We start from the raw sequence: 24,408 nt of genomic DNA on the forward strand, positions 1-24,408 counted from the left end.
CTCACAGGAGCTGGGATAGGATGGAGTGAGGGATTCGTCCTAAACCTCTTGCACCATCGGGGATCGAACAGCGACTTGCAAGATGCGAGGCCGTCACTATATCGACCAGTAATATATAACACTTAGAACTACTACAAATATGAGTGTAAGAGCGTGCAGGGGGGGGACCTAGTATGAGTGTAAGAGCGTGCAGGGGGGGGGACCTAGTATGAGTGTAAGAGCGTGCAGGGGGGACCTAGTATGAGTGTAAGAGCGTGCAGGGGGGGGACCTAGTATGAGTGTAAGAGCGTGCAGGGGGGGGGGACCTAGTATGAGTGTAAGAGCGTGCAGGGGGGACCTAGTATGAGTGTAAGAGCGTGCAGGGGGGACCTAGTATGAGTGTAAGAGCGTGCAGGGGGGGGACCTAGTATGAGTGTAAGAGCGTGCAGGGGGGGGACCTAGTATGAGTGTAAGAGCGTGCAGGGGGGGGACCTAGTATGAGTGTAAGAGCGTGCAGGGGGGACCTAGTATGAGTGTAAGAGCGTGCAGGGGGGGGACCTAGTATGAGTGTAAGAGCGTGCAGGGGGGACCTAGTATGAGTGTAAGAGCGTGCAGGGGGGACCTAGTATGAGTGTAAGAGCGTGCAGGGGGGACCTAGTGTAAGAGCGTGCAGGGGGGACCTAGTATGAGTGTAAGAGCGTGCAGAGGGACCCACTCCAGGACGCCCAGGTCCTCAATGGGCTCCGTCTTGGTGCTCCAGAGCCGGAGGGTGTTGTCGTCGGAGCCGGAGACCAGCAACGAGCTGTCCTCGGAGAGCGCCATGCAGTTGATGCACCCATTGTGGTCCGTCAGGGTCTCCAGGGGCGTCGCCTCCAGCCCGTCCTTACTCACACCACTCCCCATCTTGGTCGTCACCCTGGGGGGAGGAAGGCAATACACAGTAAGTAATTATCAAAGAAGGCACCAAGCCGGGAAGGCTGTGAAGCACCATCAAATGTGCGGGATAATCAGAGGGCGCTAAATATCACCAAGGATGCCAATATGAGAACAGAAACGCATAAGGTGAACGATATCCATAGTATCAGTCACCAAGAATTCTATCGAGGGACAAGCGACCGCGTGGGACAGTCGGAAAGCAAGACACACGCTCGTTCGGTGGTTGGAAGAAAGTAACAGGAACACACTACTCTTAAGAGTACGCAGTTTGTTACCAGTAACAGAAGACCAACAACCCTGTCAACGGGCAAGGATGGAGGAATGAATAACTGGGTAAAAGTCGGAATAAGAAATATCTTTACGGGAGATGGGACAAGCGTGGATAGCTTCCTTAGCGGCAGCATCCGCACGCTCCTTTAAAGAGACACCAATATGGCTGGAAACCCAGCAAAACTCAACTGTCTTAAATCTACTAGAGATAAGAAACAGACAAAGTTGAATCTCGACTACCACCGGAGGGACTGGAAAAAGGACTCCAGAGCCATGAGGGTACTGCGAGAGTCAACTATAACCACAAAGGAGGATTGACAGCGAGAAAGCAGGAGACGAAGAGCCTAGAAAATAACATAAAGTTCTGCCGTGAAGATGCCAGTCTCCGGAGGAAGGCGACACATACAGGTGTGGTCAGGAAAAACAACAGAGTAGCCCACACCGTCTGCAGACTTAGACCCAACGGTGAAGATGGAAACGGAGCAGGAATGTGAAGAAAAGTGTTCAAGGAAAAGGCGTTTCAGAACTGTAGGAGGTAAAAGCTTTGATGATGTGGGTCAGGGATTTGCAATATTGAGGAAGGGGGATCCTCCACGGGGGCAAGGACGCAACAACACGAGGAGAAATATTAGTAATACTAGTCGAAAGAGAATGTTGCAGCCGAGACAACCCGGACAGAAAGAGGGAGGTGGTGAAGGGGAACAGAAACTACAGGAGGGGGAAAAGTCAAAGCACGACACAGGCGAGAGTGAGGGTGTTGTAAGGACCGTGCAAGGTAGCGAAGACAGTAGTGATCTCGGCGGTCCTGGAGAGACAGGAAGCGTACAAGCTGAGAGTAAGAGTCGAACGAAAGGCACCAAAGCTGAGGCGCAACGCAGTATGGTGTAAAGGATCAAGACGGCGAAGAGTAGAAGGAGAAGCAGAAGAGTATGCAGGGAAACCATAATCGAGTTTAGACAGTACGAGAGAGGAACGTTCGCCTATCCGCTCCCCAAGAAGTATGGGACAAAACCTTAAGTAAGTTAAGGGCCTTAGAGCATTCAACTCGGAGATAAGAGATATGGGGCGACCAAGACAAACGAGTGTCAAAGAATAACCCCAAAAGCTTCACGGAATCATTGTACACAAGGGGACGACCATAAAGTGACAAAGGGGGGACGAAGAACTACATGCTTACGAGTAAAAATCATATCACAAGTCTAAGTTGCAGAGAACTTGATGCCCAAGATTGTTGACCTCTGTCACAATTGTTGACCTCTGTCACCATTGTTGACCTCTGTCACCATTGTTGACCTCTGTCACCATTGTTGACCTCTGCCACCATTGTTGACCTCTGTCACCATTGTTGACCTCTGTCACCATTGTTGACCTCTGTCACCATTGTTGACCTCTGTCACCATTGTTGACCTCTGTCACCATTGTTGACCTCTGTCACCATTGTTGACCTCTGTCACCATTGTTGACCTCTGTCACCATTGTTGACCTCTGTCACCATTGTTGACCTCTGTCACCATTGTTGACCTCTGTCACCATTGTTGACCTCTGTCACCATGGTTTAACACCTGCCACCAGTTGTTCTGGTGGCCGGGTCCCCCGCCCCCCGGTGACCGTGCGGACGCCTTCCGGAAGGGTTGGAGGGAAGACTGACCCCATTCCTGCTCCGCTGGTAATGGGGGTCAGTGTCCCCCCCCCCTCCAACCCTTAGTAAGGGAGTAAGATGGGTGGTGAGGCAGAGGAGTGTGTGTGGTGATAGTGACGGAGATGGGACGAGGCAAGTGGTTAAGGGAGGTCGAGCACACTATTATGTTGTTAACCAGCATGACGACGGTAAATGTGTTGTAGCGTTGTGGTGTTGGGTCGATCAATACCTCCAGCACGTGAGCTGCCCACCACAACCACCCATCGTGGGCTCCCTCACTCCATCCCATCCAACCTCCCTCACTATCCTCCCTCACTATCCTCCCTCTTTCCCCTCCCTCCTTACCTCTAGCTGCTCAGCTGGTCATTCACTCCTGCCACCCAGGACCAGGTCGTGGCACCCTCGTCTTCACCCCCCCCCCATGCTGCTAAATTAAATACCCTTCAACACATTCACAATTTACAAACTGAAAGCAATATCACACAAGCCAAGTATACCGATAGATCTTCCAGTTCAGTCCCAGGGAGGGACGGGGGGGGGGGGGGAATGCTGTGATTGTGCACCAGCCAAACGACAGAAAGCACAATTGAGAGGAATGCACGTCGCCTGTTGTCTAACGACAGTTTGTTATAGTTCTGATATTTGCTATTTGCTGAGTGATGATAGGCTTGAGGTAATTTGCAGTGGTTGGACCGAATGCACAGATACCATATGTAAGATAGGGATAGATTAGCGCATAATATAATGAGAGCTAGGAGGGCGGTGGGGAACATAATATCTTTTAGAAAGTATACAGACCGTTTTTGATACTTTTTTTTTAGCACCGTCATACAACACATGCTGTGTGTTGTATGAGGGTGCTGAAGTTCAGTCTCTTTCTATATATAGGCCAAGGAACTTCCCCTCATTTTTATTGGTAATGTTAACATTGTTTATCACACTAAACAGCACTAACAAAATCACCACCACGTGTAGTTCTTAGCTATATACACTTATTGTATATATACAACACAGATAACACCTTAGGTGTCACTGTCACACACAGGACACTACAAAAGAACTTCCGCGATTTTCTATCCTGGCGAGTCCTCCTGCGTACAACACCCGAGGTGCCTTCCTTGAGCCTTTCTTCTAAGGCACTCACACCGGAGAGTCCACTTTCCTCAGCAGTTCACGGGCCAGTCCTCCATGGTATCATCATAGTGTCTACCTCGAAACTCCAGCAACACGCTGGCTGGCTTCCGTCTAAAGACCTCGCCTTTAACAAGCCTTAACTTAAGAGAACAGACGGACGCTAATTCCATCAAGTAACACAACTGGGCCATCCCGGGATACGTCGGACCAATCGCTAATAGCTCGCTGGCTACCATCAGACAATTCATTGTCTCCACAGACCAGGCACTACTTGTTCCCACTGAAACAAGTCTTGCATTCAGGACTGTCCTTACTGGTCACTCCGGGTGAACTCCCACTTGCTGTTCAAGGTACCTCCTCCCCCCCCCCCGACATCACTTCTGAGGAATGAAAATTGTATAGTAAGAAGCAAACTGCACAGGTCTTAGTAAGATCACAGCCTTCCGTCGGGAAACAGAAAATAGTGTCGGGTGCGCTCAACAGATGGCATTGACATCGTCACAATCCTACTCACAATTTTTGCATCATTAGCAAAAATTAAGAGGTAGGAATCTATTCCCTCCGGTAAGTCGTTCACATAGATTATATCGGCCTTTGATACTGTAACCCATAACTACCTCTTAAACTTCACCATTATGACATCCGATGCTTTGCTCTGAACTATATTCGATCCTATCTTAGTAACAGACACCAATATGTAGCCATCAATGATATAACCTCTCTCACTCTACCATTAACCGTAGGAGTGCAACAGGGCAGCATCCTAGGACCTCTCGTATTTCTTGTATACATCAATGATCTGCCTAATGTCTCTAACATTCTTAAACCTATGCTATTTGCTGACGATACTACCCTCATCTACTCAGACCCCAACCCACACACACTAAATAATGTTATAAATAACGAATTACAAAAAAGTCCACTTATGGATGTCAACCAACAAACTCACACTAAACATAGAACAGACCTAATACATCTTATCTGGAAGTAAATCAGCAAATGAAATTCAGCTTCAGATAGACAATGTTAAGCCATTATTCAGGCTAAAGATGTCCACCACTATCTTTAAGGGTAGTTCGTAACTAATGCAGTGTCATTACTAGGCCTACTACTATGGTTCTTACTAGGCCTATTACTATGGCTCTTACTAGGCCTACTACTATGATCCTTACTAGGTCTACTATTAATATGGCTCTTACTAGGCCTACCATTACTATGGCTCTTACTACTACTACTGTGGTATTACGTCTGCCTCACTAACATTTCTCAACACTTTAACTATAAGCTAAATGGTTTTATTTTATATCTAAAAATTCGTTTCATATTCACCTGTTCAGTCCAGCCAGAATTGTAACTTTTATATAAGCTGTTACGAATAAAGCCTCCAAATCTAAATTAAGCTAGGATATATTAGGATAAGTTAGGTTTTTTTTTTTTTTTTGAAGTATATACAAGAGTTGTTACATTCTTGTACAGCCACTAGTAAGCGTAGCGTTTCGGGCAGGTCCCTGGAATACGATCCCCTGCCGCGAAGAATCGTTGTTACAACCAAGTACACATTTTACTGTTGCGTTAAACAGAGGCTACAGGTAAGGAATTGCGCCCAGTAAATCCTCCCCGGCCAGGATACGAACCCATGACATAGCGCTCGCGGAACGCCAGGCGAGTGTCTTACCACTACACCACGGAGATTGATGTAAGCTCTGTATGGCTAGGTTATCTTAGGATAAGTTAGGTTCTGTATGGCTAGGTTATCTTAGGATAAGTTAGGTTCTGTATGGCTAGGTTATCTTAGGATAAGTCAGGTTCTGTATGGCTAGATTATCTTAGAATAAGTTAGGTTCTGTACGGCTAGATTATCTTAGGATAAGTCAGGTTCTGTATGGCTAGGTTATCTTAGGATAAGTCAGGCTCTGTATGGGTAGGTTATCTTAGGATAAGTTAGGTTCTGTATGGCTAGGTTATCTTAGTGCAGATTAAGTTTAGCTTGACTACTTCAACATTTCCAGTTGTATGCAGATTTTCCCATCTGGTACCCTGATGGTGACGTCACTAAGTGATGTAGGATGTAGTAGCTTAAGTTACTCTATCATTTTGCGATGTATATTATCTCGGTAAACTAACTTTAAACTTGAACGAAGCGACGCCACAAAATTTCCACGATGTATTAGGTTATTTTGAGCTGTTCTTGAGGCCAAAATACAGGTTTCATTATAAAGTTAGTTTAGCGAGTCACACAGCTCCCTGTGGTCCGATGACGTACAGAGTAATGATCCATCGACCTATTTGTATACTACAGGTGCGTGTGTGGACAGTGGTGGAGGTCTCGCACCTATCAATACACGTGAGGTTCAGACCTCCAGTATAAGTCACGAGCCTCGTCCTCCAGATTTGACGGGAGACATCTCCCGTCACGCAGGGTGCAGTCGCGCCTCCACAGATCTCCAGTATCAGCTCTTGATACTGGTAATGGCTCAAAAGGGCCACCACTTACGGGGTATTCATGCCCGTGCCACCTCTTGGGTGGCTTAATCTTCATCAATCAATTCAATCTGTTTAAATCACGGAAGACATCTTCCGTCACGCAGGGTGCAGTCGCACCTCCACAGTTCACCAGTATCATCTATTGATACTGGTGATGGCTCAAAAGGGCCACCACTTACGGGCTATTCATGCCCGTGCCACCTTTTGGGTGGCTTAATCTTCATCAATCAATCTCCAGATTTATCTCCCGTAAACCTTCTTCTTCGCGATACGTGCAGTTTGCAGGAAGCTTTGTCCTGGCGGTGACTGCAGGAGCGGTGATGGACGCGGCACTCACAGTGGCGGGTCAAGGTTATAATATGGCGGAGAAGCTTTTCTTCCGAGGAAGAACAATTAACAGATAAAATAACAAATAGAAGAAACAATATGACAAAATTTGTGAATTGTGGGGTTCAGTGTCCCTAACTTGCACACCATGCAAGGTGATGGAGACGATTTAGCGAAGAAAAACTATTAGAACATCTGGAGAAAGAATTTTGTAGAACATCTCCAACATGGGTTCAGAGATAACAAATCTTGCCTCACAGGTTTAATAGAATTCTATGAGCAAGCAAGACGGAGAAGGGTGGGTAGACTGATAATTTTGGAATGCCAGAAAGCCTTTGACACAGTACCCCATTGGAGACTAGTGCATAAGCTGGAGATACAGGCAGGAATACATGAGAAGGTACTCCAAAGGGTAATAGAGTACCTAAGGAACAGAAGGCAGCGAGTCACTGTGAAAGGTGAGGTCTCAGAATGGCAAGACGACACCAGTGGAGTCCCAAACGGTTCAGTCCCTGAACCTATCCTGTTTCTGATACATATATAATAAACGATCTCCAAGAGGGAATAGACTCGTTCCTCTCAATGTTTGCCGAGGATGTGAAAACCATGAGAAAAATTAAGACCGAGGAAGAGAGCAATAGAATGGTCCACCAAATGGCTACTAAAGTGCAACCCAAGTAAATGTAAAGTAATGAGGCTAAGTAGAGGGAACAGGAGGCCAGACACAGGGTACCGAATGGAACACGAAGTTCTCCGAGAAATGGAGAGAGAAAGATTTAGGAGTTGATATCACACCGAATCGGTCTCCTGAAGCCTATGTCAAAAGGATATCAATAGCGACGTATGCAAGGCTGGCTAGCCTTCAGAAATTTATGTAAGGAATCATTTAGAACATTGTATACTACATATGTAAGACCATTTATGGAGTATGCAGCTTCAGCATGAAGTCCATACCTTGACAAGTTTAAGATGAAGCTGAAGAAGGTTCAAAGGTATGCCACTAAGGCTAGTTCCGGAACTAAGAGGTACAAGTTATGAGGAAAGACTGCGTGAATTGCACCTCACCTCGCTGGAAGTCAAAGATCCATGGAGACATGGATCTCAGAGTGTGTCTACAGACACACACAGCACTGCTCCTGTGCCAGGTAAGTCCTCTACGGGCTCACCATAGCCCGTGCTACTTGCCCCGCTCCCGTGCCAGGTAAGTTACGGGCTCACCATAGCCCGTGCTACTTGCCCCGCTCCCGTGCCAGGTAAGTTACGGGTTCACCATAGCCTGTGCTACTTGCCCCGCTCCTGTGCCAGGTAAGTTACGGGTTCACCATAGCCCGTGCTACTTGCCCCGCTCCTGTGCCAGGTAAGTTACGGGTTCACCATAGCCCGTGCTACTTGCCCCGCTCCCGTGCCAGGTAAGTTACGGGCTCACCATAGCCCGTGCTACTTGAAACTTGTTCCGAGTAGCCGAATCTATAACAACATGGATCTCCACATACAAAATTCTCAGGAGAATTTACAGGGTGAATAGACAGGTTATTATACACTGGTGATACTTACACAAGGGAACACCGGTGGAGACTGAGTACCCAGATGAGACACACACACATTAAAAAGAAGTTTTCAGTGTCAGGTTATTAACAAATGGAATTTATCGGTTCTTAAAATATCCCCCATTTTGCACACGCAAAATAAAGTAAATATATAAGGGTTGACAAATGTTAATTTAATCTTCTTGTCTGATATGATGTTCACTTGAGACAGTTAAGCAAGTTCCAGCTATGTCTGGGTACAAGTGACAAGATTAGCAACCCAGCGGGTTTTCTTCCTATTGGGGAGTGTTATACATGCTGCTATGGCGGTATGTCCACTCACAGGATGAGTGGCGCTGCCCAATAAACTCGCCCCTCGGGCAAAATTTAAAATAAAATTAAAATTAGGCAGTGATGTAGTGGAGGCAGACTCCATACACAGTTTCAAATGTAGATATAATAGAGTCCAATAGGCTCGTGAACCTGTACACCAGTTGATTAATAGCCGAGAGGCTGCACCAAAGAGGTCAAGCTCAACCCCCGCAAGCATAATTAGGTGAGTACTTACCTCTAACTCATGCAGAAGACGCTTCCCTATTGATAGCTTGAGGCAGAGTGGCGCCCGGCTTCCCGCGGGGCCTGCATCGACCAAGACTCCGCCCACCTCCACCACCAGCCAATCCCGATCGTCTTCACTCTCCCCGCCACACCGCAAGCCAATCACCGGCTGTGTGTGGGACAAATTTCCTGGCGTTTAATTTTTTTCCAGGAAAAACTGCTATCGTTATACAGAATTAAGATCTAATTCAGGTTATCAGACGCAAAGAACAAAAATACTGACAAGAATATAGGCCTAATATATTCCATATCCCCGCCTAATATATTCTATGTCTTTCTGAAGATAAGGTCTCCATGAACAAATCTTTGATTTGTTATTTGATGTATCACGCTATTATGATTTCTGTGTGTAATGAGGTCTCCATGCCTGGATGCCAGTCATCTGACCATTTGTGGAGTTCATGTAGATCGCTTTGTTAGGTCTCAATATCAATTTCACTTCCCACTTTACTATAGATCTTAGTGTCATCTGCAAATTTAATGATGTGGTTTGTAACATTCTCATTTATGTCATTGATGTATATGACGAAAAGGGTTGGCCCCAAAATGAACCCCTGTGGCACCCCACTTACCACATTTCCCCAGTCAGATTCATCCCCATTTAGCACGACCCTGTTTTCTATGTTTTAACCATTGTTTTATCCATTCCAGTACTCTGCTATTTATTGAAGGCGCCAGTAATTTCCTTGCTAGTCTCTCGTGTGGCACCTTGACAAAAGTTTTAGCAAAGTCCATGTAAGCTACATTTACCGGAAGTCCTTTCTCTGAATCGCCGGTTACCTTTCCAGAAATGTGAGCAGGTTAGTAAGGCAGGATCTATTGTTAACAAGCTCATGTTGCGTTGATTTTACAAAATAGTTCTGATACATATCAGAACAGATATCTTTTCTCACTCCATCACATAGTGACGGCGGGTGTGCGAATAATTTTGTTGACATAGTTTACATTTGGTCAGGTCTACATCAGCAGATAATGAGAATTCCCAGAGATACTTGTAACCGAGTCTAAGCCGAGCAAGAGTAACATCTAGAAGTCTGCTGATTTTATTAGACGATCCATAGATGTGTGGCTCCTCTTGCATGATAGTATGATGATAGATGGAATTACTGGTGTCGATTTCACTTTGCCTCAGACCTACAAGATTTGGTTGAAGTTCTTGGTGTACTGCTCCCAGACTGCTCATTGACAATCCTAGGTCATACTCGATTTCTCCTTTAAAGGCAGATTCTTTGGCTAACTCATCAGTTCTACCATGCATTCGGAGGCCAACATGAGATGGAGTCCACATGAAATAGACTGTTACCATGATTAATAATTTTGTTGTATTTTACAAAATACGAGGCTTTTTGCTAAAGCCTTTGATAAGGTACCACGTGAAAGACTGGTAAGGAAATAGCAGACACGTGAAATAAATGGAGAATACTAGAATAGAAAAAAACAATGGTTGAGACAAAGAAAACGAAGGGTCGTGCTATATGGGTCCGAATCTAGTTTAGTTCATTTATTATACACCCCATACCCATCTTGTGGGCGGTATTGGAAAAGGTAACAGAGGCCCGAATCAGGCTGACTGGTAAGTGGGGTGCCACAGGGGTCCATTTTGAGGCCAACGCTTTTTGTTATTTACATCAATGACATAGATGAAAATATTACAAACCACATCATCGAATTTGCAGATGACACAAAGATATATGGTAAAGTGGGAAATGATTATGATGTTGGAGTCCAGCAAAGAGATCTTCATGAACTCCATAAATGGTCAGATGACTGGAAATGCTTTGTAATATTACCAAATGTAAGACAATGCATCTAGGGTATAACAGCCTACGCCACAAGCATCACATTAATAACATTACATTACAGCAGATTGATGAAGAAAAGGACCTCGGAATCAAAATCCACCACTCGTTGAAAGTTGCACAGCAGGTAGGAGCAGTAGTCAGAAAAGCTAACCAAACCCTCGGAATAAAATCCTATATAATAATAAATAACTCCTATTTATTAGTAATACATATAAAGTTATTAAATAATAAATAACCCTGATAAAAATAATAATCAAACGTGCCTTTGACTTTAAAGAAAGGAAGATGGTGATTCAATTGTATAAATCTCTGGTGCATAAACATTGTATCCAAACATGGAGACCTCCTCTTTTGAAGGACACAGCTACTCTGGAGAAGGTGCAACACTGGGCAACAAAAATCATTCCAGGACTAATTAAGTCAGCTCACGTATCAGGAACGGTTGAGGGCCACAAGGCTAACAACCCTGCAAACAAGGCATGACAGGGCGGATATCATTGAAACTTTTAAAATACTAAACAATCTGGTGACTGTTGCCCCGGAAAATTTCTTCAAAAGGTCAAATGTAGCACAAGCAAGGAGCAACGGTTTCAAGCTCAATGCTGACCAAAACACACACTAGAAAGTGATGGAACGACGATGTTTCAGTCCGTCCTGGACCATTCTCGCAATCGACTTGAGACTTGAGGTCCAGGACGGACCGAAACGTCGTCGTCCCGTCACTTTGTAGTGTGTGTGGTTTGGTCAACATATTTCAGCCACGTTATTGTGACTCCTCGTCTAGCTCAATAAGCCATCTCAATAGGCTCAAAAATCTGTACACCAATTGATTGACAGTTGAAGAGGGACCAAAGAGCCAAAGCTCAACCCCCGTAAGCACAACTAGGTGAGTACAATGTAAGACTGAGAAACGAGATGCTTTTTACACCCACGTGGCTTTAAACCCATGAAACTGCCTACCCGCTGAAGCCGTAAATAACAAGACTGTTGAATTTCAAAATCAAACTAGAAAAGGTTATCAAGGCAAATAGGCGACCTTCGACAACCCACCGGCCTCATGTCCTCGTCGATGACAGGAAGCCCACTAGTGTTATTGGCTCTCAGGTAAATTCAGGTAAGTCTTTTGTTGCTCCAACTGTTTACATCCTTGTCAGCTGATTGGCGTCAGAAAGCAAGTACTGACCTTGGCGTAAGTTGTCTTAAATGATATAAACTTCTGGAAAATAATTTTAGTACACATAGTGATATTTACTACTAAATCTGCCTAAAAATGAACTTGGTGAATGGTTTTATAATCTGTTAGTTAGTTAAAAGAGGAGTATGTGGGAGCTAAAGCCGCAGCCAACGGACAGAAGGACAAAGACTGGGCGTCGACAAGGCCAGCCTCCCTCACTTCCAGGTAATTCTCACCAAACACTCTAATGTCCAGTTCTCTCCTCTCTTTCTCTGTCCCTACGATGGCCACGACTTGTGGTAATGGTGCACACCGGGGCGAGTCATGCGTTCGTAATTACCTAAATACCTGTGTAGTTATAGGTGTCTGCTAAAGCATGTGTTGATATCAGGCATTGATTGATTTGTCACCGGTGGTGGCGTTACGTATTGGTCCCAGGATCTGGACCACAACGGTATTATAGCTAAGCGAGGATGGTAAAGTAGTACAGGGAAGAGGATTTTCATAAGCAGGTTCTCACCTAGTTGTACTCGCCAAGTTGTGCTTGCGGGGGTTGAGTTTCGGCTCTTTGGTCCCGCCTCTCAACTGTCAGTCAATTGGTGTACAGATTCCTGAGTATTTGGCCCTATTACCTGCTTCATGGGAATCTGGGAGTTCATTTACTTCCCAAGCCCGGCCTGAGGCCAGGCTTGACTTTATCTACATTTGAGACTGTATGGAGTCTGCCTCCACCACGTCACTGCCTAATGCATTCCATTTGTTGACCTGATTTTCCTGAGAGCAACTAACCCTAGTTGCCTCGACAAGGACAGGAAGCTGGTGGCTTGTCGAAGGTCCCCCCATTTGTCTTGATCTCTTCCTATGTGTATTTTCAAACTCAACACAGTTTTGGCAGTTATGGCTTTGGCGGGTAGGCAGTTCCATGGCTTAATAACCCTGTGGGTGTAAAAGCATCTCCTGTTCTCAGTCCTTCATTGTGGCTTGTTGAGCTTTAAACCATTGCTAATTATTTGTGTTACATCTGACCTTCTGAAGAAATTGTACAGATCAACATCCTCCAAATTGTTCAGTATCATAAAAGTTTCAATGAGATCTGCCCTGTCATGTCTGGTTTGCAGTGTTGTTAGCCCTGTGGCCCTCGACCGTTCCTGATACAAACTCTGATTAACTACTGAGACTAAAAAAATTCTTTCTAATTGCTCTGTGCCTAATTTGGGTACTCGGTTTCCAACTGTGTCCCCTTGTTCGTGTTCCAACCATGCTAAATAGTTTGTCTTCGTCCACTACTCTGTAAATGCCTTTTGAGAATTTTGTAGATGGTGATCATGTCTCCCCTTACTCTTCTGTCTTCCAGGGACGTGAGGTTTAGCTCTTGTAGCCTTTCCTCATAATTCATACTTCTCAGTTCTGGGACCAGTCTGATGGCATACCTCTGAATCTTCTCGAACTTTGTCTTGTGTTTAACTAAGTATGGCCTCCAGACTGGAGCGGCATACTCCAAGATTGGTCTGACATATGTGTTATACAAGGTTTTGAATGATTCCTTACACAAATTTCTAAAAGTAGTTCTTATGTTGGCCAACCTAGCATATGCCGCTGATGATATCCTTTTGATGTGGCTTTTGGGGACAGGTTCAGTGTGATATCAACCCCCCAGAACTTTCTCTCTATTTGACTCTTGCAGGATTTCATATCCCAGATGGTACCTTGTGTTGAGCCTCCTGCTGTTGAAAATTCCCGACACCTAAGTAACTTCTAGTGTATCAAGCTTTAAATGCTATTGTATCATTAGGATAATGATCATAAATTAGTGTAGTTAAGCATACGAAGAAATTCGGGCATCGTGAAATTGATTAGAAAATGCAAATTTGCCACGTCACCCGATCTCTGATTTTCTATAAAACTTGCATTAATTAATCCTAAAAAAAAAAAACAGTTTGGAGAACAAAATGGATAAAAGTGTTCCCCATTTGAATATAATTCAGGTGGGGGAACAGTCTGAATATAATTAAATCACTTAAGAAAATAAGCTCCTTCATCCCCTTGACCATAAATAGTCAAAAGCTGAACCAGGCGAGAGACACGTCTCTCGTCCACAGGAAGGGGGGGAGGGGAAGAGATGCCATTTTAGACAACCAGCTGCCCTGCCTCAACACACGTTGACACAAGCAGAAGAAATCTTCCCGTTAGCCACACTGCTGAAGATGCTAGTCTAGAAACCTCAGCAAGACTACACTAAACATTTTGGAGTAATACGGTTTTGGTTTATAAGTTAATTATGTTATATGAGCCCTTGTATATATATTTTATAAATCGTTATGTAGCAGGTGCAGCCACCTGGAACAGGTAAGAATCCACCTATACTCCATAATTGTTCCTTTGATATAACTGCCTTATACTTGTTACGGTGTATTACTCTGTGGCCATTCGGCAGGTGAAGTTGAGAGGAGTAGAGTATCACCACAACAAGCAAACAAGCACGATGTCACAAGAGCCGCGCTGCATGTCTGCACAGCTTTCCCTTTCCCAGGAGGGGGAAGGGGGAGCCCCAGCCCCCACACCTGCACAGACATACAGCACGGTTTGTGTGACTTATGCTTTTTGCTTGTTTTCATTTGGGGAGTTTTGTCCACTAGTTGGTCTATTTTCGTTGTTTTAACCAGAATAGAGGTTTATTTTGGGGCGCTTATCTTTCTGGGTGCCTGTCCCAGTCAATGGCAGATATAGAATGCTCCAAATCCCATGTGAGCTTTTTTGTCGTGATCTTCTCCAACTAATTGGGCTGGATGGTAAAGCGACGGTTTCCCGTCATAAAGGATGATGTTCAATCCTCTATTATCCAAGTGGTTAAACACCTTTCCTTCGCCCTTGTCCCATCCCAAATCCTTTTCCTGACCTCTTCAAAGTGCTATATACAGTAGTCATAATGGATTGGTACTTTTTCCTGATAATTGCCTCCCCCTTCTCCATCACCTTGCATGGTATGAGTTAGGAAAACTGGCCTGTAATTCAGTGCCTCTTGCCTCTCACCCTTTTTGTAAGTGTTTGCTGCTCTGACAGCTTTATTTGCCTATTTTTCATTGCTGATATTTGGGATTGAGGCTATTTTGATGTTGGTCTCTTGTTGCTTATTGGATGCCCTTTTGTTTTTTGCCATGCTTGTTTGCCTGCATGTGTGATGCCCAGCTGCCATTTTTTGTTCTTGTCCCTCTTCTGCCATTCTTCACAAGTGGGTCAGCCCAATCCTTATCTTCTGTTTTTCGGAAAATCCAGCCTTCTCTATCGAGGCGCCATTGTGAGTAAGTTTAGGAGCTACTGATGGACTCCTCTCAGAAATCCTGTGTTGAATAATAATAATAATAATCAAGTGTACTTTTGACCATAAGGAAAAGAAGATAGTGATTCAATTGTATAAATCCATTTAGATTACTGTATCCAAGCATGGAGCCTCCATCTTCTGAGCTGCTCTGGAGAAGGTGCAACACCGGGCAACAAAAGCAACCCATCCTCCTGTTTAGATAGTACCTATTGTGACAATCGTCAATAGTCAGAATTCGTACGTTCTTAGCTTTTAGATAGTAGTAAACTGACTAGTAGGGAATTCTTTAAAAATAAATGAAGCTGAAACACAAATTTAAATATTCCTAGGCCTGGTATAGCACATGTAAGTACTATATTAGGCCTCAGATATCATGTATTAGGCCTAGGGAGGTTAGGATAGGTTAGTTTAGTTTGTCAAAGCAACACAAGTAAAAAAAATTGTTTTCCAGTTTGTCCAACTCAATAGTTCTGATTTTTACATTCTAATTTCATTGTATGTCAGTATATATACTGTGATGTTCATCGTTACTATAAGTACTACAAAACAAGAGAATGGGCTGACAAAAGTCATTCCGGAACCAAGTCATCTCTTGTATCAGGGACGGTTGAAGGCCACAGAGATAACAACACTGCAAACCAGGCATAACAGGGCAGATCTCATTGGAACTTTTGAAATACAGTACTGAACAATTTTGATGGTGTTGATACAGACAGTTTCTTCAAAAAGTCAGATGTAACACAAACAAGGAGCAACGGTGTAAAACTCAGCAAGCCTCAATGTAGGACTGAGAACCGGAGATGCTTTTTCAGCCACATGGTTATAAAGCAATGGAACCAACTTCCCGCTAGCAATAAATGCCAAAACTGTGTTGTTTTAAATTTTACCTGGAAAAGATCAAGGCAAATGGGGGGAACCTTTGATAAGCCGCTAGCTTCCTGTCCTCATCGAGGCAACTAGGGTTAGTGGCCCTCGGGTAAAAAATCAGGAATGTAATGAAACTCCTTTTTCTGGTAAGCTTGCAATAGCTCCTTACTTATTTACTCCTTACCATGGGTTATGGGATTTTCCAGAGAAAGGAAGCAAGCTGATTGAAGCCCCAGGTGATCCGAGTTGTACTTCCCGTCAAGGAGGCCTGGTTGGAGACCGGACTGCGGGGACATTGATCACTGGAACCTTCAACAGGTAGGTACGTAGGGTATTTACCATGTAATGATTGTTTGCTTTGTTAACCTCGCGGTGCCTATTTTTTTTGAAGCAGATGATTGTTTTGTTTTATCTATACTGTACATACTTTCTAATTGGATTTCCCTAGTTTTGTAATTCAACTCTGATTTGCTCGCCTCGGCCAGATCCTGGTCCTGGTTGCCAGTAGGTGATGGTTGGGTCTCAGAAGCTCGGTGTGATGGGCTAATGCTTGGTACTTTGGATCATTTATGGTGTTAAGCTCAGCGAGCCACTAAGGGTCTGCCAGAAAAGGGTGCTTCGTTACATTCAACCCTTGATTTTTCAGGTACAATTTTGAAACCGTGTGGCCAAGATGGGAGTCAGTGTTACCAGGCACGAAATACTAGTCAGAGGAAAACCGACTGAAGTTTTGAGTCTCGGACAGTCCTTAAATGAAAATCCAGAAAATGTCATACTCATCATTCCAGGTTTGTTAAACATTTGAAATTTTAATTTATCTTTAACATTATATAAATCAAAATTGGTTTATGAACAATATTATAATAATGTTATTACTGTTTTCAAATAAATTTACATTAACTCTGTATACAGCATCTAAACTTTTCTGTTTTAATAATTCTCTCAGGTAACCCTGGAGTGGCTTCCTACTATATCAATTTTATGCAGACCATCTATGCTAGCCTAAAAGACACACACTCTGTGTGGACCATCTCTCACGCGGGCCACTGTCACACCTCTCACATCTCTGCTTGGCCAGGTGAGCCCTGCAATAGCAGACACTTGATATTCACAAAGATTTTGGAAATAAGCTTATGCTACAGTAAAAGTTCAATGCTGTTTATTCTTATGGTAGGTCTGATTCATATAGTTTAAGGAGGAGGAGCTTGTCATTATTGCATTTGATAGATTTAGCTTAGGAAAGTCATATTCGGGGCAGAAACTAGTTGTGGGAAGCGAGAAATGTTGTAGTAGAAGAAAGTATACATGTATGGCATTTTCTCATTTATGGTATAAACAGCCCCTCCATTTACGAATTTAATTTGTAACCAGAGATGGTTCGTAACCCAAAAATTTGCAAGACGAAACAAATTTTCCCCATTAGAAATAATGTAAATTGAATTAATCCATTCCACACTCCCAAAATATTAACTTCAACATACATTTCATACCTAATACATACAAATATTTAGTAATATAGTATGTACAAGTTATAGCTTACCTATATTGATGACTCTTGTTGTGGTACGAAAGAGGGTGAGGAGGAAGAGAGGTGTTAGTGTTTGGAAGGGGAGTCCCCTTCCATTACAACCTCAGGCACTGATGACTTCTCTGGGGTACTCTCTCTCATACATTTTGCAGGTATACCACTAGGAACTGGTTATGGCTCACTGCTTGCTTGTCTTATTAAGAATCTGTATAAAGACATTTGTTTTTCCCTACATTTTAGCACTTGTCTGTAGTGAGACATCACATTGTCATTAATAAGGTCAATGCAATGGCCTGCTAAAGCTTTATCTCTTCAGTAAAATTTGCAGTTCTTCCCATACTTCACACATTTTCTTAATTAATGAGGAAGGGACATCCTCTACTGTCTCTTCTCCCCTGAAGATCTGTTGTACTGCCTAGCTATATTTAGTTCAACAATCCGTGTACCATTTTCATGTTACGAATGATCTCTTGTTTTTCCTCTATGGTCATCCTCACATGTGTTTTCTTAGGTTGAACCTTACCACTGACTTTCTTGAGACCTATGGCATGATATATAATAATTACTGTTATGCTCAAAACCAAAAAAAAAAAAAAAATTAAATTCTTTACAAAGAATTCGAGCACGATAGATGCTAGACAGGAAGCACTGGTAAACTGAATCGTGGGCAACCGTGCCACCAGGAACCACATGCTCGGTTGCCCATACGCGTATCGTCAAACTATGTAACTCGAGGCAAACCCGATTCAAATTTACGGGTTACTCGTAACCCGATTCAAATTTTACGAAGTAATTGGGTTCGTAACCCGAAAAATACATAAAGAGGGGCACTCGTAGGCCGAGGTGTCACTGTATTGTTAATGCATCATTGACCAGTTGCAAAGAGTCAAGGAGCTTGCTATTCTTCAAGTCCAAATTAATCTATGCAAACACTCCTTGCAATTACAGTATAAAAGAACATTAGATATGAAATTTCCTTCATAGCAAAGAATTGCTTAAAGTATATTTTATTCAAAAGTACAGTACAGCAAAGAAGTGCCTAATTTCTTGACAACATTAAACTTATACCACTTTTGTTATGCAAACTACATTATTAAATTATATCTAACCAAATACAGTATATTGTGACTATTTCACACCTAGTATTGTACTACAGTATTACAAATTATACCTGGTGAAGGGCACCGCAAAGGAATGGGTTCTGTGTCATCTTGAAACTGAGGAATGCAAAAAACCCCATTTGACCTCCAAATGACTGCAGAAATGACTGGCAAAAGCATCCACATTCCCCTTTACATCAGGGACACATATACCAAGGGGATCAAGAATAATGAAAGGAACGCAGGTGGGGAGTGTGTACCATGAAAGGAATTTCCAGGCGCTGGTGGCAGGGCTGGCAAAGCAAAGTGAGGAATGGTGCAGCATGCACCACTGAGGCAGCATGCTTCACCTGGAAGAAAGATCAGCTGTCTGCATTGAACAGATAGTCACAAGTAGGCCCATGCTACCTACAGAGAGAAACACTTCTGCCACACAAGCTGTTTCAGTGTCACTTTGCTGTCCTGCATGCATCCATCCACGAGGGCACACTGAGATAAGAGTGGAGCCATCACTGGGAATGTTAGAAGTGATGAGCAACCAAAGCCTGGAGGCAAACTTGGGTGGCAGACCATCCAAGTTAAGACTGACCAGTAATTAGAAGGATTCTTGGTCAGCATCATTGCCTTTTCCACCTGACAACTGTATAAAGCTAATTAGGTTGGGTTAAAGACAGCAGGGACCATGAATGTCATTATAATTGATGTCCTGGGGGCCCGACGGCTGAGTGGACAGTGCTTGAGATTCGTAGTCCTAAGGTACCGGTATCGATCCCACACGGAGGCGGAAACAAATGGGCAGAGTTTCCTTCACCTTGATGCTCATGTTCACCTAGAAGTAAATAGGTACCTGGGAGTTAGACACCTGCTATGATCTGCTTCCTGGGGGGCGTGTAACAAAAAGGAGGCCTGGTCGAGGACCAAGCAGCAGGGATGCTAAGTCCCAAAATCATCTCAAGATGACCTCAAGAAGATAATGAAGGAGACTGCATATGGTCACTCCCCATGTAGTGGCTGGTGGATACTACTGCCGACGCAAAGGAACCTCCACCGAGGCACAGGTCAAGCATGGAAGGTGACGAGATTTGGGGGTCAGCGCAGGTCAGTAAACCAGGTGGAGTTAAGAGTGTGAATGTGTGGGAGGACAGGAGTGCGCAGAAGAGGGGACTGCCCACTGGGTTATCGCTACATCAAGAAAGGTATTGTTGCCAGTGAAAGTGGTGCACATTGAAGCACCGAAGTCAACTTTACCATGCTAGTGGAAGGAACTTGGTGGAAGTAGTACATTAGTTCCACCTGAGTAACATTCTGGCATGGGTTGTATGCTGTCGCCACTGCACACCAGTGGCCTTTTACTGAAAAGTGATATGTAAAGAATTCCAGGTGTCCCTGCCAAAATGGATGGAGTCACATCTCCACTCGTGAAATGCCATTCTGCACCAGGAGGACAAGTCCCCCACCTCCTTCCCCAAGGCAATCCTTCTGACAAACGATATGACCCAAGTCCATGAAGGACATGGCAGCAATGAGCCAGGTTTCACAGAGGCCCACCACTAGCAGAGAGGTGTCTGCTATCAACAGGCGAAGGTCTTGCATCTTCTGCAGTAGCAAGTAGGCATTCCAAAACATGAAGTGTATAGGAGATCTGAGAGCTATTAACAGTAGAGGATGGAAAGTATTTATGAGTAAGCCTTGGCATAGACTACACCCAGCAGCAACCTCTCATAAATGATTGAGAGACCTCCAACAAAGTGAATATGAAATTAGGAAGGATGGATGGCCAATTAAAGGTAGGGCACTCAAGGTTTCTAGTGGTGGAGACAAAGACAAGTGAAAAACTAGGGATTTCAAGAGCATGGGCTACTGGTTCATGGTCTTCGATACCGAAGACCTGGGTGGCTACCGTAGCTTCATGGTTAGAGAATGGTGTAGAGTTAACACCTGGGGGCCACCGAGGGCCTCAACAGAGTGGGAGACTGTGTCTAGGAGAGGAACATCAGAATGGATCAGGCAAATGGGGGGGGGGGTCTTTGATGTTACAGAACCTGTGGGCTGGAGTAGGGTCTGGCGGACATGCTGAGTTGGACTAGGGACATATCCACAGGTTCCATAGGAAGATCTTCATGAGCCAAAAAGGAGTTGGCCAGAGAAGTATAGGTGACACTCTAGGAATGGCAGATGTGATGGTAACTCATGTCCACCAGCAACGGTAGGCATCATAGAGGTGGGGCTCAAATGCCAAGGCCCCACGGGAACACCATAGTGTTAGATTTAAAATATAAATATGGTGACAAAATTGTGGATACCCATGTTTGATAGCAATTCGTTCTGAAAAGTTGTTTCTATTTCAGATAACAATCATGTCTACGATCTTGAAGAACAAATACATCACAAGATAGCATTCATCCAAGACCACATTCCCCAGCAGGCCAATGTTACTCTTATTGGACATTCTATTGGTTGCCAAATCATACTCAAAATCCTAAAGTATTTTGAATCAAATTCTGAGGTAACAGTTGTCAGGAGTTTCCTCCTATTTCCTACAGTAGAGAGAATGAAAAGCACCCCCAATGGAAAGTGTTTTTGGCCAATGCTGAACTACTTACGTTGGTTTATTATATTCTTGACAGCTTGCCTATGTGTATTGCCAGTGAAGGCGAGAGAGAAAATGCTTCGGTGTTATTTCCGAGGCAGAAAAGTAGCAGACTGCAGTGTTCAGGCCACCATACAACTGTTTTCCCCCAAAGTGATACAAAATGTCTTGTGGATGGCTTACAACGAACTTGTGCAAGTTTGTGAAGTTGATGCAGAGACCATAAACAAACATAAGGATAAAATAGTATTTTACTATGGAGCCACAGATGGCTGGTGTCCACAAGTGTACCGAGATGAGCTCAAGTTAAAAGTTGAAGGGGTAAATGCTCTTCTCTGTAAGGATGGATATCAACATGCTTTTGTTTTGGAATTTTCAGAACCAATGGGGCAAAAGATAGTGGAATGGGTCAAGTCATGAAATGATATTGTAATGTTCGATTATGTTACGTTGTTGAGTAGATTAGATACACAGTGTTTAATGGGTTTTCATATTTATTTAGTCTTGGATACAGCAGTGTCTTAGACGTTGAGATGGAGCTTGGAGCAGAGCAGAGCTGAGTGAGGCCGGAGTCGTGGAGCTCTATGTGGGAGAGCGTTGTAGCTCGATGCGGTCCTAGTCTGCTGTCTGTTCTGTGTTGAAGCTGTAGCGTCTTGGGGTCGGTTAGAACTGCACATGCCGAGTGCTACATTCTTGACTGGAAATTGTACTGTCGGCTATTCGCAGTTCGCTTGCTTATATTCTGTGACTACACCTCGGCTTCCTCCAACCAGGATGGAAAGAATGTTACCTGTAAATAGGGATAGGATTATAGCTTATGTAGTTAGTGCTAATTAGTTATCCCATTAAGATACTGAGAGACTGTAGTGAGTATATTGTTTGTACTTGCTACAATATGAATTTTAAAAATTGGGTGTCCTTCAAGGAATATGCACTTTTATATTCAGCTTCACTGGTGGTCATTCTTATTTACATAAATGCAGTTAAAACTGAAATATTATTATATTTATTCTATGCACATTTCCTTTATACTGTGTTATTTTAAACAGTATTATGTACTGTATGTATGTGTGTGGATGGATTGTGCAGAACGTTCCTCACACACTTGAACAGCTCACCGTTAGTACACACAGTAAACAGCCATGTTCAGAATATAGCAAGCTAAATGTATAATAAGTGGCATCTGTTTTTTTAATATCAGAGAATATCACAGATTTCTGAGTACAGCATAGTGTTTCTATGGTGAGACTGTGTGGCAGACAGAGTATGCCTCTGGTAGGAATGGGTGGCAGAATACTGAGTATGTCTACAGTATAAATGGGTGGCAGACTACTGAGTATGTCTACAGTATGAATGGGTGGCAGACTACTGAGTATGTCTACAGTACGAATGGGTGGCAGACTATCGAGTATATCTCTGGTATGAATAGGTGGCAGACTACTGAATATATCTACAGTAAGAATGGGTGGCAGACTACTAAGTACTGTATATATAGTGTGAATGCATATAAAGAAGAGCATTGTCAGTATGGAAATGGCTGGTTCCATGTTTATTGGATAGTGTATTGCTTTCATGATTATTTTCCTGTACTGTAGTTGAAAAAAATGTGTAGCCTTTGGAACAATACTCGTACCCTTTGCCATATAATTATATATAGCTGGATACATATACAGGATGCGTTCACAAATATACTTAAGATTTTATACAATTTCAAAATTACAAGAATTTTTGGATTCGATGTGCTAGATGTTGAACAATAAATAAATAAACTGTATGCATAATCTATGTGTACAAGTCAGTGTGAGCATTCATATGATGGGTGAGTAATCAATTGTACTCTACTGTATTTGTAAATTGTACTCTACTGTTCTTTATATGGAGTGGGAGATGCATCATTTTCCTACCCAATGCTGCTCTCTAAACTTTTACGTTGATTTCTCAGAACTCTATTGCTGTGTGGATCACTGTTTACAGTGTTGCCCGACTGCCCAGTGAGAATTGACGTTCACAAAGACATTCCGTGAAAATGAATGCTAGATTTTGTGTGTGTTAAGATACAAACACGGTTACCAGCTGGGTGGACAGTGCTTCGGATTGGTAGTCCTGAGGTTCCGGGTTCGATTCCCGGTGGAGGTGGAGACAAATGGGCAAAAATATTTCTTTCACTCTGATGCTCCTATTCACCAGGGTAAACAGTAAATAGGTACCTGAGAGTTAGACAGCTGTTACGGGCTGCTTCTTGGGAGGGGTAGGTGTAACAAAAAGGAGGCTAGGTCGAGGAACGGGCCGCGAGGATGCTAAACCCCGAAATCATCTGAAGATAACCATAAAATCTGGCTATATGGTACTTTTTTGTAATGTAATATTTTGTCATTTTATTAGCAAGGTAACTTAAATATAAAAAGTTACTACTGTATTGCAAATTGCTTAGCCTAAAGAACACTTGGGGTCCAGTTCTTCTGAACCCGTTATGTGACTAACATTTTTGCCACTGCCAACTTGATGGTTATGGGGCCCATGATATAGTGGACCATTTTTATCACCAGTTAGTTATGTTTTAAAGAAAATACTTTAAATGTGTTTATATATCAATGTTTAAGATTAACATTCCATGTTTATACTCTTTGAGCAATCTCATTAAAACTTTTATGGATAGTTATGTGTTTAAAGAAGTTTTAATGTTGTACTGTGTATGATACCAGTGTAGTTAATGTACTCATTTTTAGTTGAGCTCTGAGTTCCTTCAGTATAAAGAAGATTATGCTGAATTTTCTTTTATTTTCTATGCCTGTACTAGGTGAACATTGAAAGATGGTTCTATGATTATCAGTTAACGATGCTTCTTGGCTTTCAACCCCTTGCATTTTTATGTTAATTGAATAGTGAAACAAATACAGCTTGATTATTTAATGAAATGGAAGCAGTGTCCTGTTAATATTTGTGTTTTGTGTCACATTTCTGGGGGGAACTATCCAGGCTGATGTGTATATCATTAGACTTCAGCATCAGTCAGTGTGAATGGAGTTCTAGGCTTACCGGGGACCATGAGCCAGAACCTGGCCCCCTCAGAGAGGCAGGAGGAGCAATGGCCTATAGAAATGCACATGTGATTTGG

The 24,408-nt window shown here is 43.3% G+C and overlaps 2 protein-coding genes across 11 annotated transcripts in view; one reads left to right on the plus strand and one right to left on the minus strand.

Annotated features, from left to right (window-relative positions):
- The window catches only part of LOC138365824 (WD repeat-containing protein 86-like), a 33,159-nt gene extending 24,158 nt beyond the window's left edge, over positions 1 to 9,001 (minus strand). Inside the window, exons 1-2 of the mRNA XM_069326331.1 lie at positions 8,864 to 9,001; positions 695 to 895 (exon numbers count right to left, since the gene is read on the minus strand). Coding sequence (XP_069182432.1) covers positions 695 to 882 — 188 coding nt within the window. The 5' untranslated portion in view covers positions 883 to 895; positions 8,864 to 9,001. The remainder of the gene's footprint in view (positions 1 to 694; positions 896 to 8,863) is intronic.
- A 2,658-nt stretch (positions 9,002 to 11,659) lies between these two features.
- On the plus strand, positions 11,660 to 24,061 carry LOC138365825 (lipid droplet-associated hydrolase-like). 10 transcript variants are annotated; one of them, XM_069326334.1, is made up of 5 exons: positions 11,660 to 11,829; positions 16,282 to 16,393; positions 16,722 to 16,863; positions 17,022 to 17,153; positions 21,052 to 24,061. In XM_069326334.1, the coding sequence occupies exons 3-5, from the start codon at positions 16,749 to 16,751 to the stop codon at positions 21,711 to 21,713; spliced, it is 909 nt and encodes a 302-aa protein (XP_069182435.1). In that variant the 5' UTR covers positions 11,660 to 11,829; positions 16,282 to 16,393; positions 16,722 to 16,748; the 3' UTR covers positions 21,714 to 24,061. The 10 variants fall into 10 exon arrangements, with proteins under 10 accessions (XP_069182435.1, XP_069182440.1, XP_069182433.1 ...); XM_069326339.1 differs by lacking the exon at positions 11,660 to 11,829 and adding an exon at positions 11,912 to 12,114 and having other exon boundaries at positions 16,282 to 16,397; XM_069326332.1 differs by lacking the exon at positions 11,660 to 11,829 and adding an exon at positions 11,913 to 12,114.
- Positions 24,062 to 24,408: the final 347 nt, after the last annotated feature.

Source organism: Procambarus clarkii, chromosome 18, assembly GCF_040958095.1.
Source record: "Procambarus clarkii isolate CNS0578487 chromosome 18, FALCON_Pclarkii_2.0, whole genome shotgun sequence".
NCBI classification, from domain to species: Eukaryota; Metazoa; Arthropoda; class Malacostraca; order Decapoda; family Cambaridae; genus Procambarus; species Procambarus clarkii.

Coding starts and splice junctions, on each gene's coding strand:
- LOC138365825 (XM_069326334.1), top strand. CDS start 16,749: ATGGGAGTCAGTGTTACCAGGCACGAAATACTAGTCAGAGGAAAACCG. Junction 16,864..17,021: donor TGTCATACTCATCATTCCAG/GTTTGTTAAACA, acceptor TAATTCTCTCAG/GTAACCCTGGAGTGGCTTCC. Junction 17,154..21,051: donor TCACATCTCTGCTTGGCCAG/GTGAGCCCTGCA, acceptor TTTCTATTTCAG/ATAACAATCATGTCTACGAT.